Genomic DNA, 16,137 nt, shown 5'->3' with positions numbered 1-16,137 from the left:
ACAGGTCTGCAGGTCCAGGAATCCATTATTAGTGTCTTGCAGTCTCTTCTGGTTCTTGCATAATCTTCTATCAAACCTTCTTGTGCGTTTCAGGAAACTTACTGTGATTTACTCCTGTTTTCCTGGGCTCTGGGGTGGGTTCTGTTACTTACCTTTGGTGTTTTCCGACACTCCCAGCGCCCCTCTACACACTACTCCTGCCTAGGTGGGAAACCGACTTTCGCATTCCACTATTTTAGTATATGGTTTGTGTTCCCCCTAGGCCCATTGCAACCTATTGTGATTTTCACTATTTGCCCTGTTTTCTGACTTTGTACTTACTTACCTGTTTTTAGATACCTTTATATATATATTGCGTATATTACTTACCTTCTGAGGGAGTATAGTCTCTAAGGTATTTTTGGCAATTGTGTCACCAAAATAAAGTACCTTTATACACTGAGTATTTTCTTTCATGTGTGTGACTACAGTGATATTGCAAGAGCTTTGCATGTCTCCTAGTTCAGCTGTGACTGATCTGCTACAGCTACCTCTAGACAGCCTGGCATCTACACACTGACTACATTTCACTAATAAGGGATAACTGGACCTGGTATAAGGTGTAAGTACCTTTGGTTCCCACCAAAAACCAGGCCCACCTCCTACATGGAAACACGATATATAACTCTCGGTTTAGCTGGGAAAAGTAAGGCATATTTTAGGGATAGTTCTAGAAGTTTCAATTTCAAGGCATTTTGTTAATTAAGGGGTCTTTGGACCTCAGTGGTGAAATACGGGAATGCCATTATTAGAACATTCTCAGATCGCGAGGGATCTTCCTGTTGAAACAAATGTAATATCAAATCCTGATCCCGGTAATTGAGAAATCGTGCAATCACTGGGTGCAGTTTCTCCCCAGGCAGGGATGGCCTAGTTGGTATACAGTGTACCCTCTCCACCCCAAAAAATGTTGGTACCCTGTCTTTGAGTCCTGTGGCCAGCAACCAATTCTGCAAGAACAATTCAATGTTGGCTGCATGTTCCAGAAAGCTAAAGAACCGGACATTATTTCAGTAGAACAGGACCCTCCCTCTCCTCAGCCAGCCGATGCAAAGCTTCAACCTTTGTTTGCAGTTCTTGCACCTGTGTCTGCAAGCCCTGGATGGTGGCCCTCATGCTAGTAAGTGCCGATTCTGTATCATCCACCCATCCAGTTAACTCACGGTGATATGCTCTAAACAGATTAACTTCTATAGAGACCATGTCAATCTTAGCCTCTGATGCAGTTTTGAAGTCAGCTATCGTCATTAAAATCTTGTCAAATTGTGCCAATTGACTGAGAAGGGTGGCAACTTGTCTTGTGAGTGAGTCTTCAGGCCCCGTGACCAGAGGAGCCTGTTTTGCAGAGCCTGAGATGTCCTGCCCCATTGGCTTCGGAGTTTTGGGGCACACCATAATGGCAGGAGGTATGCCTTCTCATTCAGCAATCATACTATACAGGACTGGGTCCTCAGTGTGCTAACTATTCATTTGGGTACAGTAATGACATTTGATGCTATAAACTCGGCCACAGCAACTTAGACAAAGCAGGGTGCGCATCCGCCAAAACAGGTAGGGAGCAAAAATACATACCCATCTATCAATACCGTCAAGATCATAGACTATTTCAAAGTTTCCTTCACAGGCGAGGGGCTCAGCAGCCCATTGCTAAAGATTATCTAGTGGTCCGTAAGACTGGGTTGCAGGATCTAAACTTGTCCGTAGACCTCACAGGTGCTCACCGGATTTTTGTTGAATCCTCACAAAAGTTTGCACTCAGAGCGCTGTTTGTCTCGGCCATGCTCGTAGCTACAAAACAGTTATGTAATTTGTAATTGCGGGCTCCAGTTCACCAATCCCGGGTTCTCACCGCTGGAGGGCCCATCCCTTCTGCACGGTGAGGCCTCCTCACGCCACCCTCTACTCTGGCCGTACTGGCCGATCTGGTCCAGCCCTTGTTCCGTCTTCCATGTGTGCGTCGCTGGGTCCGTACCCTACTGAACGGCGCTGCTGCGGTCGGATCACCAGCGACGCCTCACTGATATTGCCCAGTGTCTGCTTCAACCGCCCACTCAGCTCCCGGCCTGGAGGGCCTACGCTGCAGCGATCTCCGGGAAGCACTTTGGCTTGCTCGTCGTCGTGAGGATTGCGCTCTGGTTCCTTGGCTATTCCGCCCATATACCAGGCACTATTCCCCCCGTTCGCTCAGGGGAAAGAGCACACAGGCCCGGCGAAATATCGCCAGATACTTGGCGGGCCGGCCCAGAGCTCAACAAAGTGCGTCCGTCTCGACCGCCATGTTGGCCACGCCACCCCATATCTCCTTATTAATGTTGGAAATGTGCATAACATACTTGTGGGGGAATTTTTTCTTGGGCCTGCTTTACGTTCTATTCCTTAATCTGAATATATACAATCTGTTTGGCGTGGATCTAGAGCAGTTCCTTGAGCCAAAGGTTCATGGTTTAATGGACTAGTATGCATGATTCTTGGAGCTTCAAAGGAGTTTGATAGAGCCCATGTGTTTGATGCCATTTTGAAAGGTTATTTAAATACCAAGTCTTTATAACCAATCGTGGTGCATAATGCCAGCACAAGAGCAAAAAGAAGCAAACACCCATTTTTTTAAACAATAAATTAAAGACAGTTCTAGTGCATCCCACCAGTGTTGTGATCTTGCAGCAGCAGAGTGTTTCAAAATATTCCTTGCTCAAATATGCAGCCTGGTAGATTGCTAAATAAATAAGTCGATAGGAGCGCCCTCTAGATCAAGAAAGGATTTAAAAGGATTATGGGAACAATAATCCAGTATGATTGCTAGAGCACAGCTGTTAAAAATGTTGTTGGACGTGTATTAATAGGTGGCTGACAGAACAGTACTAAGTACACTTTTCTTTTTGAAGTATCTGAGAAAATGATTCTCCCAACATTAACTTAACTTGTGTGACCTACCTCATCTTAATAGATTATTAAAATGGACACAATGAGCCCGATAAACTGTGCCGGGTGGACCTCCATTTTGAATAATTGCCAATACGACAAAAGCACTTCCATTGAAATGCAATAATCATTATGGCAAAAATATACAGGGCCTCGGATGAAATTCTGCATCTGATCTGTTTTTAAAAAACGTCTTACAATTTAAAAATAAAGAAATTGCAAAAATACATGATTTAAATTGGAAAACAATTTCAAAGATGGTAAATGGGAAAGGAAAATAAGTGCTTCAAATAGTATTTTCTTTCCTCTGTCTACCATGACCTGAAAAGGAATGACCTGAAAGGAGGTGATGCAACAAAAAAAAGAAATAGGCATCGTGTAATCTACCTCATTTTAATAGATTCCTGAAATGGACACTATGAGCCGGATGAACCTGCTTTTGAAGAATTGCCAATACAGGTATTTCAGTGTAACTACAATGATTTTTGTGGACAAAATATACAGGCGCTGGTATGAAACTCTGCATCTGCTCTGTTTTAAAAAAAAAGAAAAAGTCTTACAATTTCAAAAATAAAGACATTGCAAAAACAAATGGTTTAAATTAGAAAACATTTTCAAAGATGGTAAATGGGATAAGAAAATAAGTGCCACACATAGTATTTTTTCCGGTCTACCACAACCTGAAAATGAATGACCTGAAGGGAAGTGATGGAATAAAAAAAAAAGTAGTCAGTAGATAAAGGGGTAAGAGGGTTAAAGATCTGGAAAACACAAAGACAAGAATGAGGGCAAGAAAAAAATAGGTACTCAAAGACCTCAGGAGAGAAAAGAAAGAAAATGATTTTAAATGAGGAGCAGAATTGTGGAATTCCATGTGTTAATAGAGGGAACGGTGGAGTGTGAAAAGTATGCCAGAGCTTAATAAAAAGTAGAATAGCAAATTCTTTGGTAAGGGAAAGGTTAAAAGAGAAAATAACAGTCATAGCAATAGTAGGGAAAAACAAACTTTGCAGGCATGATGTTTTTGCAAAATACATTCATCAGGTTGTGTCCCTAAGCCTGTTGATTGTAATTCAAGGTGAAAAATTTGAGGAAACTTATTTGCCAGAATTGTCTCACCAGAACTGGTTTCTCTGGGTTTGTTTTTCGCTTGATCCACATATAACTGTATGAAAATTCTTAAGGTCTGTCATCTCCTACACCGGACCATATCATAGAATTGTTTGTCCTTTACCTATTAGGGAGGGCTAGCCCTTCTTTCTTTTTTTGATCGTACTAAATTAATATGTTGCTTTCTGACTACTTCACAGTGCCTGAGAGACTGAATGTACAGAGTGCTCCGACGGCTTCATGTTGGCAACAGGCCAAGACCTTTCACCTCCTTGTGTCTGATTAGGGCACACCTAGCATGACTTCTTAAGATAGGTATATCGTTATGTGGAGCATGATCCCTTTGTGCAGGTTTTGATGTCTTCACATTAGATCTGTCTTAATGATTTGTTTAAAGGAACAGAGAAGGGAGACATTTCTCAATGGAAAAAGTCAGTGTTTTCCAGAGCCTATTTTAGCTTTTGAGTGTGTTATATTTTGTGCACTAGTTATCATAGGTGTTCCACCCTTCTGCCTTAGAAGGCTTGGTGGGCAGTAATTAGGAGTTTATTAGGTATTTCCAGAAGTCTGCAGCAGAGTGGGGTTCGTTTAAGACACGGTTGATGTGATCTCACTTTAAGTTTAAGTCTGAGTGAAAGTGCTTGGTTTTTGATCCCTCAAAGTTTATTGGTGTATTCCTTTTGCACTCCTGCATATACTGCAAGATAAAACCCATAGTCTATGACAAGGGGAATGGGAGTGAGCTCGGTGTTGGATTTCCTCAGTGGTAGTACGTGGACCCAGTTGTTGTTCCTCATAACCACTTTGAACCACAACTCCTGTGATTGTTAAACTAGTTTTAGTGAAAAACAGCCTGGTATCATGGAAGGGATTGCTCAGGCATGTGTCATGGAAAGGATAAACCTTGTTTTGTTGAGAATAAATGGTTCTTCATATCCTGGTACAGTAGTAAAGTGATCAGCCAGTGCATCCTGAAAGAGCTAACTATTCAGCGGTGAAGCATTTCAAAATCCATCACATTGAATAATATATCCACTCTTGCCTATAACGGTTGACGTCATTCTTGTGGATGTATCAAGCTGACCTGATTTTTGATTTCATGGAAAAAAGATGGTTGACCTCGTGTATGGTGATTAACTGCCCACCTAATGGGAGAGGATGTCACACTGAGTCCTCTAATGGATGTAGACTACCTGGAATATCCAGTAGAACACACTTGGTTTATTTAATTGATGTTAATTGTATGTATATATATTAACAGTGGGTCTGAAATTAGGGTTATATGTGTTTTTTATTGGTTATCCTGAAAACCAGATCTGTTATGGGTCGCTTTAGTACCCATGGGCCATCCCTTGAAAGGGATTAGCCAGATGCAACTGTCAAATTCCTATAAGGAAGAGAAATGTGCAACGTGTTAAAGAATGTGTGCAGTCCTACTGTGGGCAGGAATCTCAGTGAACCTTCACTTGGTGGATAGTAAACAGTCTTCTACCAAACGTTGATGAAAATCAGCCTATCCATGCTATAAAGGTTTTTCTTAAGAAAGAATTTGTTGGAATGGGCTAATTTATCTTACTTTGCATTTTTATGTGGCAGAGCTTACTGTAAAAGTGTTGTATACTGCTGTATACCAGCATGGAGAGGTGTGCCATCCCTTACAAAGAACACGCTTGTAAAACAGTTTAAAAAGGGCTAACAGTTTGAGGACATAATTAAGGATAGGATTAAGTCATAAAGTCAATAAATAAGTGGAAGGAAAATCACCAGAAATGCCTAGAAAGTTCAGCCAATAGTTATTCAGGGTAGTATTTTTAACAGGTGTGTTTTCAACGTTTTATGAATGGATTAAGTGCCTTAAAGTTCCCCACTTAGTTGGTAGAGAATTCTAATTCAGAGGATTTGCTTCAGAGAATAATAGTGTAGATGCTTTTTGAAATTAGAATTTGTTGGTTTCCAGTTGTAAGCTTCTCAACTTTTGTAGGCTTCAGAGATTTTGAGATAAATGTAGGTAATCTCGGAGTTGTCTGATTTTGTTTTAACAGATTGTAGTTTGATTTGGATTTGCTAATTACTTTTTTCCCTTTTCACGCTCAATTTGTTTCATATGTTTTTCTGTTGATTGGAATAAGTTCTTTGAAGTTTTGTTTTACTGCTCAACTGATATTATAATGTTTCCTCTTCTTTCTGCTGCTCTGTGTTAAAGTGAAATTAAGTATAAAGTATGTTTAAAGTGAGTGTTTTTCGGATGAGATACAAGCGCAACCCTGCACTGATTTCAGCATAGTGATTGAAAATGTTCTATTTATTCCCCTTGGAGAATTTGTATTTCAGCTACCAGCAGAACAGCTTTCATTTTGTGGAGAGTGATAGACCATATTTTAAAAACAAAATGAATGGAAAGGTATTCTCTTAAACTCATTTTGGTAAGCAAGAGAGTTCAGTGGGAAAGATGGGAGTCAGCAGTATCAATATAAGGTAGAGTGTTGAGCAATGAGCTATTTAAGTGAGGCGTTTTTCTTTTGCTTTCACTTTTTAGTTGGAAAGGAAACCTTGTTCAGTCTTTGGAAAAGGGATCTTCCTTGAAGTCAGTTATACCTTACAGTACATCCGAGTCTCTTTTGTTAGCACAGGGTATCCCATGTATTCTGCTATGAACAGGGTTTACAGTTAACTTCTGGATATCATCCTTATCTTCCAGTGCTTTTGTGCCATCTAAGGAGCTATTAAAGTTAGTTGACCCCAGCTTTGTCATGTAAAATTTGATTCTCAGAGATGCACCACTTTACCATGGATTTCTAGAGTCTTGATTCTTTCTGCCTCTAATGGAGGACAGTGTCCTCCATATTCATATGTGCACTTGTAGGCTTAGCTCTCATGTTGTTAAAACTGAAGTAGCTGGATGTTTCATGTGACCATTGTAGTGCCACAAAACATTAGGAACCCCTTTACTAACAAAACATTGTTTTACTGAAAGAAACTTTGTGCCTCTACCTTGTCAGTTTGAGTTCCTCTGTATTCATTATTATGTGTATTTGGTTAGGTCGACACTTAAACTTAACACAGTTAATATTCACTTGTGTCCCTATGGCAGGGATGGAGTGCACTTAAGTTTAACTTCTTTGTAAGGTTTCCGAATTATTTGAATAATGTATTCCAATTAGTGTTTAAACTGTGTCAAATAAGTTCATTTGAAGTCTCACATTGTGTCATTTTGATCACCGTCTTTGGAAACTATTCACTTTTAATGCAACAAGCTTGCCTTAAAAAGTGAGGTGCATTCTCCCTTCATTTGCTATATTTGATAAGGTATTGTTGCACGACAACCCCAAATTGTCTCTACCAATGTTTTTCCATATTCAATTTTGAATATTTTGATTATTTCCGTAGTGGAACAAGACTGTCGAAAAACTCAGTATCTTTTCTATATATTGGTCGAAATAGTACCAGGGAATCCGTCACAACATGCATATGTACTGTGAACTGTTGGGTTGTTTAGTGTGTAGCTGAACTGGATTGGTAGAAGAGCCTACTTCAGCCAGACACATGGCTCTTCAACAGCATGCAGCACTTCCTGATAGTGACCCTTTCTGAGGTATCAGTGCATAACGTACCCGATCCCTGATGTAGGGTTTTATAATAGATTTGGCAGAGAAGACTGTAAGGTGTTTCCAGCTGACATGTAAAGGCCCTTCGTAACCTGCAACCTCGCAGTGAGTAAAGATACTGCTTTGATACAAATTCAAAATGAGACAAATCAACATAAGGAAGAAAGTCGGAATAAAGGATATACCCATAAAATTGGCAGGCGTTCTTTGTGCAGAACGCTGATGTCCCATTTAGTCCATTTTAGATTGTTTTGACATCTGCCCAGAGCCTATCTGAGGCCAAAAGTGATTGGAAGATTGCTGATACTTGGCTGTATAGCCACTGTCTACCGGGGAGTGAGGAGTGAAGTATAGCTGTGTAGTCATTTTGTTATTTTTCCATTATGAATTAGTCTGTTGGCCAAAGACTAAGCCTAGCATGAAGAGTGTATTTAGAGTAGTGGTAATATAAACACATAACATCTTTTGAGGATTTATTCCTGACAATTTTTCCTTCTAATGTTAATTAACAAGAATACTCTTACGGTTATGAATGCTAGTCTCTCAAAAAAATATGAGAAACCAAGCACTCTAATATATCCTTAAGACTTATGGAGGCAGCCTTCTTGTGAAATCCTTTTATGTAACATTAGAGTGTGCAAAGCATTTCACTTAAAGCCTCAAGCAGGACTCTAGAGAATGTGTTTAATAGATCATAGCATAGTGGTGATAGTTTTAATAATTTAATTGTTGTTGAGTACTGCATAAACACCGCCTCCTTTAAATGACTTCATATTTGTGCAGAATTGTTTGGCTTAGAGTTTAATTTATCGCTAATTTCCTCTAAAGTCGAGAAAACCCAAGGCATTAAAACGTTGCCTTTTATCCTGACTCTCATGTTAAGCCTTGACCATTCACTTTTTGTGTTCTTAGTAACCCGAGTAACATTATCTATAAAATAACATGTTTCTCCCCATATGCCTTCCCTACACAGTACTTTAACCCATCTCTGATGTAGGCCTCTTTGAACCTCCTTTGGTCTAGCAAAATTATTTGTGCTCCGTGGCTTATCTTTGAGATTCTTGCCCCTTCAAATGGCATAAACTTAGTTTGATTATCCTGCATCTTCAAGCAGTACTTTGTCAATGTTTCCTGTCTGCGATTTTGGATTTTTGCTTCAATCCTTGGCCTACAGCATGTCCTGATACTGATGTGTCTTATACATTAACAAGGGTCAAGCTGTAATTTTATGGGAGGTAAAACTGCTCTTCTGAAACCAACAGCCACACAGAGTTGCTGCTGCATTGGTGTGGCAATTGCGTGTTAAAGCTTTGGTCTGATTATTTGCCTGCTCTGCTGTCTGCTATGCCAGTCGCTAACCAAGAACAAGCCTCTGACCTATCCTTCTTTCAAAGTTGATTGGTTTATACTGTATTCATTGGCAGAGCTTGCATGCTTCTCTGGGATTGACTGTGTTAAGCTAGATGTCTTCCGATTGGCTGTAAGTGAGCCCTGCCCTCGTGATGACTTGACCCCTGCCTCTGCACTCACTGGCTGACCTGATGATTGCCTTATGCTTTAAGCTGGCTGCTTTCTGATTTGACCAATGTTAAGCCTGCATTTTCCTTGCGCTTGCTATCTTCGGATCGGCTGAACTGTTACCCATAGCCATCTACGTTGGTCAGTGATTTAGCCTTTCAGTTCATCCTCTGATTTTGTTTGGTGTAATGAGATGCTTTGTGTGCATATTTGTGTCTTGTTTGGGTATGTTTTGCTGGAAGTAATTCTGATACTCTCTTTTTTTCTCTGCGCAGTCTGTGGAAAACGCTACAAAAACCGGCCAGGCCTCAGTTATCATTATGCCCACTCTCACCTAGCAGATGAAGAGGGGGAAGACAAAGAGGAATCTCATTCTCCACTACCAGTGCCACATCGAATGGAAGAGCAGAAATGTAAGTCCCTCATCACAACTGCTAAGCGTCAGACTAGGGGGAGCATATCCAATGTGATCTACCTCTAAAACATTGGTATGATCTACTTCTAAAACATTGGTACCCGTGTGCAGAGGGATTCTTGAATTTACCTTATCACTGCCTGATTTTCCCAGTTTTCTTTTCGTTCCCACAAATCCTTGATGTTTAATGTGTCTGCAGTTTTGATGAAATGTCTTGAGTTGATAATGATTGTCACAAGTCGTAAGGTTCTAAGTAATTCTCTGTTTTCTACCACCAGCCAAGAAGGGTCCAGATGGTATTGCACTGCCCAACAACTACTGCGATTTCTGCCTTGGGGACTCAAAAATAAATAAAAAAACGGGGCAGTCTGAAGAGCTGGTGTCTTGTTCAGACTGCGGGCGATCAGGTAATGGTGGCATTGTATTCTGGGAATCCATAGTGTACGCAATGTGTTTTCTACTATGTGCAATTTCTGAACAGCGACTTTTATCATTTGAACATAAATATCCAGAACCTTTGTGGGAAGTACAATGACGTGGTTGTTAAATACTGTGCAGAGTGTATACAAAATCAGATTAACTAGTCGATTTCACCGCAGCTATTGCACCAAAGGGATTGAATTCCTCACTTGCCACTGGTTCAGGGAATAAGCTGTTATAAAGAAGAAAGCTGTTGAGTGGTGCAAAACAGCAAAGTAGCAAGGGAATATTCCAAGTCACAAAGAAGGGCCCAAAACATGATTTTGATTGGGTCCTAGATAGAAAATGTTCAGGATGGTTGCCTGTAAACAAAGCTTCCAACGCAATTCACAACCTTTCACATCCCAATATACACAAAAAACTAATGCTTCCTATGTACTCAGTGTAAATTGTTTCCTTGAATATGAAGTCAGCTTCCAAGTTCTTTTTGTAATGGGTGCATTTGATTGTAGCTTCCCTTGGCTGCAAAAGAGTATTGGTTTATCTTTACCTTTGCTATTCCCAAGTGCTAGCTTTCACTCAGACGTCCTTAAGAACACATAAGTGACTTGAAACCTTTTATTAGCTCTACATTGGTACGTTAAATGTCAGCTCTCAGTACTACACATTGCATGGAATACTGGTGAACAGTGTTAGACCTATAGAATGCAAGAGTTTCTCCTTTCCAAGACATGGTATTGCCCTTTCAGCATAAGTGCTGCCCTCGTCATACGCATCTCATCCAGCGGGTAAAATGGTATTTTCTGCGCTCTATACCATTCTCCATTTTCCTACTACGAGACACCAGACAGCATAATAAACGTATTCAGAAACATTTAGAGCATCAGTGGTTCCAGCAGATAGGGTATTGGGATGACAAGATTCTGATAACCCTACCACTGGTGCCGACCCTGCCATGACAAAGTAAAAAACAAACAAAAAAAAACAAGCATTTAAAATGCAATAGGTCCCACATTTGCTTCAGTTAGCGCTATTGGCACTGTAAATGCATAACTGGACTTTTTTTGCCATATAAATTGGTCAACCCTGCCACATAATTTGGTCCTCTCTGCCACATAATTCCAGTGGCCCTACATATAATTAAGGCACTTTCATTTACCTTCTTCCTCTATCTGCAGCAAAAAATAAAAATATTGCCATTATTTTGCAAAGCATTGTGGGGCGAGTTTCCGAGTGCAGCGCACATTGTAGTATCTTCACTGTAGGTCTCAGAACAGCCCCTAGATGACACCACTTTAAAAAATATTTGTTAGAAACATGGCCATGTAACCAAATAGTCAGCCCTTCAAGGGCATAGTGCATTACACATTTGTAGGCATACTAGCATGCCTACTAGAATAATATTACAAACAAGGCCCTTAAAACACAAACTACTCCCAGCTGTAAAACAAAAGTTCCAGTCATGAGAAAGCTCAAAAAGACACTGACTGGTGGAATGGTTTATTATTTTGCCCTCCCCCCTTACCTAGTGTGGGGGCATAGAGATGCTCTAGACCAAAAGTGTGTGTCGTACTGAGCATTTTGATGGCGATCTCATTGTCCTAGTACCACCACATGGTTAGTTATGGGCAAAAATGTTTTGTAAAAGGAATGTCCTGCAAAGCATTATGGGGCGATTTTCCGAGTGCAGCGAATATTGTAGTATCTTGACTGTAATGTTCAGAATCGCTCCTAGAGGACACCATAATAAAAATACTATTTGTAAGAAACATGGTCATGTAACCATACAGTCAGTCCCTAGAGAGCAAAGCGACATGAAAATAGAATGGCAGAAAGTAATGCAGTGTAAGCATGTATGTAACCCCTAGAGGGCATAGTGCCTTGCATGTTTTCAAGCCTACAGGCCTACTGCAGTATTGTTACAAACCAAGCCCTTAAAACACAAACTGCTCCCAACTGCAAAAGAAAGTGATTGGCGTGATGCAAGGCCACAGATGTAGATTACAACATGTCGAGGGGCAGTGCTTGCATGTTGCCTAGACTCAGCAAAAATTGAGGGTGAAATGTGCCCCATGCCAGCATTCTCAAATGGAACAGTCATTTGTCATGGCTTGGCCCACATGGTTGTTATAATTAGACACACTAACCTGCCTCAAAATTTGACCTACAGTTTGTTTTCCATAATAGTTTATTTGGCTCTCATAACCTTCTAGTGTAATGTCTGTAAATGTCTGTTTGATGGCATGTGTGGCTGTTGATACGCATGCTCTGCATACTTCTGCTATCTAGTGTTACGTCTGGATCTATACAAGTTGTTTTTCTTCAAAGAAGCTCTTGGAGTCACAAGGTAAGGTGATCCCTCCTCTTGGTGATAGGGCGCAGGGGCATCGACTCCATTATTAGATTGCTTTCTTTTCACCATCGGGTTCGGATGTGTTCCTTGGTTCTCCGGTTCGAGATCGTCTCTGGCTTACTTCGGGACTTTTCCATACTCGTTGGTATTGTTTTTGTGCATATCTTATTCACTCCTATTTCCCAACTGGCAAAACATAATAGACTAGTGGGTGTTGAACATTATCCAACATGGTTATTGCCTGGAGCTCATCAACACACCTCCAAACATACCAACCAGAAAACTCAAACTCTCTGTGGAACATTTACAACTGTTAAAACTGGAAGTACAGACTCTCCTTCAAAAGGGAGGAGCAATAGAGCTAGTTCCTATTCATCAAAATGGAACAAGAATTTATTCACTATACTTCCTTATTCCCAAAAAGGACGGATCATTGCAACCAATCCTAGATCTCAGACCACTGAATCACTAAATTCTGTCAGAACACTTTCATATGGTCACCCTCCAAGATATGACACCTCTATTGCAGCAGGGAGACTTTGTGTCTGCATTAGATCTAAAAGACGCATATTTTCACATCCCAATACATCCAGCTTACAGAAAATACCTTAGATTCGTCATACAAGGAAGGCATACTCAATTCAAAGTACTCCCTTTTGGAGTAACACTTGGACCTTGTGTCTTTACAAAATGCCTCACGGTAGTCGAAGCACATCTACGCAGACAAAAAATTAATGTCTTTCCATAGCTAGATGATTGGCTCATCAAGTCCAGTTCACTCCAGCAGTGTCTGTAGCATACACAAACAACGCTTAGGCTCCTTCATAAGTTAGGATCTACCATCAACTTACAGAAATCCCACCTCCAACCATCTCAGATATAGCCGTATCTAGGAGCTATTCTAAACACTCTGTTAGGGATAGCTTGAGGATCCAAAATATAACAACTCCACTGCAGCAGGTATACCCCAATCAACAGATTCCAGTAAAGACAGTTCAGAGAATCCTAGGGATGATGGCATCTTGTATTGTGCAGGATGACATTGAGGAAGACTGGGTTTAAGCCGTGTGGCACCTGGCATTGTGCCATGTTGGTGACGGATGCCCATCAGGTATGTCTCAGGTGCCTCGACAGAGACCATGATTCGAAGTTGTGTTCCGACTCCCGGGCCATGTCCCCAAAAGCTTTGAGAGAGTGGTCTCTGAAGCTCTTGGTGGCCTGGCAGTCGACTTCGGTTGGCGCGACTCCTAGGAGGTTATGGTCCTGATTGAGGAGGAGGTTGGGGGACTGCTCCAGGACACCCAGAGCATCTAGCCAGAGGTCGACCACCATCAAGCCCCCCCCTTCCACAGCGCTTTAGTCGTCCTAGTATGATTCTGCAAGACCACACCCATCCAGCTGGAGGGAGTATTCAATTTCATCTCCCTCACTGGCGGTCCATAACATTGAACAAATGGGTCTTGCAGATCATAATGAAGGACTATTCCCTCCCCTTCCAGTCTTTCCCTCCCTCTATGTTTCCATTAAAAGAACAGCTGATGGAGGATCACTTAATCTTGCTCCGTGAGGAAGTTATTGCTCCCTTGTCCAAGGGAGCCATAGAAAGGGTACTGATGTAGGAAGTAGGCAGTGGTTCTTATTCCTGCTACTTTCTGATTCCAAAAAAGAACAAGGGTCTTCGCCCTATATTGATTATAAGGGAAATTAATCTCTTCCTCAAAAAGGAGAAATTCAAAATGCTCGCTTTTGCTCAGGTCTTGTCTGCCCTAGACCAAGGAGACTGGATGGTAGCACTGGACTTGCAGGATGCAAATTTTCCCATTCCCATTCTACCTGCCGACAGGCGCTATTTGCGATTCAAGGTGGGCCACGAGCATTTTCAGTTTATCATGCTCCCTTTCGATCTCACCAGGGCCCCGCTAAGTGATGGCGGTGGTAGCAGCTCAACTGCGCAGGTTCGGGATTTCAGTCTTCCCTTACCTCGATGACTGGTTGTGGAAGGCGCCTATGCCCAAGACTCTCATCAACCACTATAGACAACAGCAAACCTCCTGCATTTTCTGGGGTTCACTATAAACGTACCAAAGAACCTCCTGGCTCCCTTTCAGAATCATCCTTTTATCTGAGCCATTCTAGACACACTGCAGTTTTGGGCTTATCCTCCCGAGCAGCGAGTCCAGGATATTCAGGTTATGATACTGATGTTTCGGGCTGTATCCTGGATTTTGGTGAGGCAGACCCTGAGGCTTTTGTAACTCATGGCCTCCTGCATCCTGTTAGTCAAGTATGCCAGATGGCATATGAGGGCTCTGCAGTGGGACCAGAAGTTCCAGTGAGCGCAGCATCAAGGGAAATCTTACAGATACAGTTCAGATCTCAGAGGGAACTGCAAAAGACCTGCAGTGGTGGTAAGTGAACTGCGATTGGGTCAGAGGAAGACTCCTCTCCCTTCCTCAGCCAGATCTCACAGTAGTGACACATGTCACTTCTGTGATGAGGAGGCCATCTGGGAGAGACAGAGATCAGAGGCCTTTGGTCCCCAGCGAAATCTGGACTCCAGTTTACTGTAGCTCCAGGCGATCCGTCTGGCATTCAAGAATTTCTTCCTGTTGTAAAAGGGAAGATACTGCAGATATTTACTGACAACACCACCGCAATGTGGTACTGCAGCAAGCAGGGCGGTGTGGGGTTGTGGACCCTTTATCAAGAGGCTCTGTGTCTCTAGACATGGCTGGAACAGCAGGGCATAACCCTGGTGGGTCAAAACCTGGCAGGTTCTCTGAATGCCAGGGCACAGGAACTCAGCCGTCGGTGCCTAGCGGATCACGAATGGTATCTCCACCCGGAGGTGGCGCAAGGACTCTTTCAGCAGTGGGGAGAGCCTTGATTAGATCTGTTCATCTCCGCAGAGAACACACAATGTCAGCAGTATTGTGCATTGGAGTTTCTAAGGTGGCAGTCACTCAGCAATGTTTTTCACGCAAGTGGACTTCAGGCCTCCTGTACGCCTTTCCGCCCATACCACTTCTGCCCAGAGTTCTCAAGAAGATCAAGAATGACCGGGTCCAAGTAATCCTAGTGGCTCTGGATTGGGCGAGGAGAGTGTGGTATCCCGAGCATCGGAAAATGAGCATCAATCCTCCAATCATGTTGTCCCTTCGGGAGGATCTTCTGTCACAGCAGCAGGGGAAGGTTAACCACCCGAATCTGTCCACTCTGAATCTACATGCGTGGAGATTGGGCGGCGACAGTTTGATGCTTTTGACCTTCTGCCCGAAGTCTGTAAAGTTATTTTGGCAGCCAGGCGTCCCCCCACTAAAACGGTATACGCCTGCCATTGGAAACGCTTTGTATATTATTGTACAGAAAGGTCTATTGATCCTCTTTTTGCTTCTCTTTCTGATATCCTTCTCTTTTTACTATCCCTTGCCCAGCAGAATTCTGCTGTGGGTACTCTCCAGGACTATCTTTCTGCCTTATCAGCATTTCTTCGGCTACCTGATCAGCCTTCACTTTTCAAATCTCCCATTGTACCTAGATTACTCAAAGGGATTGTACATATGTTTCCCCCCATGCCCTTTGTTATGGCCCAATGGCACTTAAATCTGGTCCTCACATCTCTTATGTGTACTTCTTTTGAGCCCTTACACAACTGTCCCCTCCGGCTGCTCACCATCAAAACAGCCTTCTTAGTGGCAATAGCTGCCAGGAGGGTGAGGGAGATGCAGGATCTTTCATTCAAGCCTCCCTATCTCATT

General features: G+C 42.1%; 1 protein-coding gene across 7 annotated transcripts in view; it reads left to right on the top strand.

The window, feature by feature from the left end:
• Positions 1-16,137, top strand: part of DPF2 (double PHD fingers 2) — a 225,313-nt gene that overhangs the window by 172,190 nt on the left and 36,986 nt on the right. For all 7 annotated transcript variants that reach the window (XM_069208067.1, XM_069208065.1, XM_069208062.1 and 4 more), the window contains 2 exons: positions 9,467-9,604; positions 9,885-10,013. In XM_069208067.1, the coding sequence (XP_069064168.1) occupies positions 9,467-9,604; positions 9,885-10,013 (267 nt within the window). The remainder of the gene's footprint in view (positions 1-9,466; positions 9,605-9,884; positions 10,014-16,137) is intronic.

The sequence above is a fragment of the Pleurodeles waltl genome, chromosome 9, assembly GCF_031143425.1.
Source record: "Pleurodeles waltl isolate 20211129_DDA chromosome 9, aPleWal1.hap1.20221129, whole genome shotgun sequence".
Classification (NCBI taxonomy): Eukaryota; Metazoa; Chordata; class Amphibia; order Caudata; family Salamandridae; genus Pleurodeles; species Pleurodeles waltl.
Note: the sequence above shows the minus strand (reverse complement) of the source record. Positions and strands in the feature narration are given on the sequence as shown.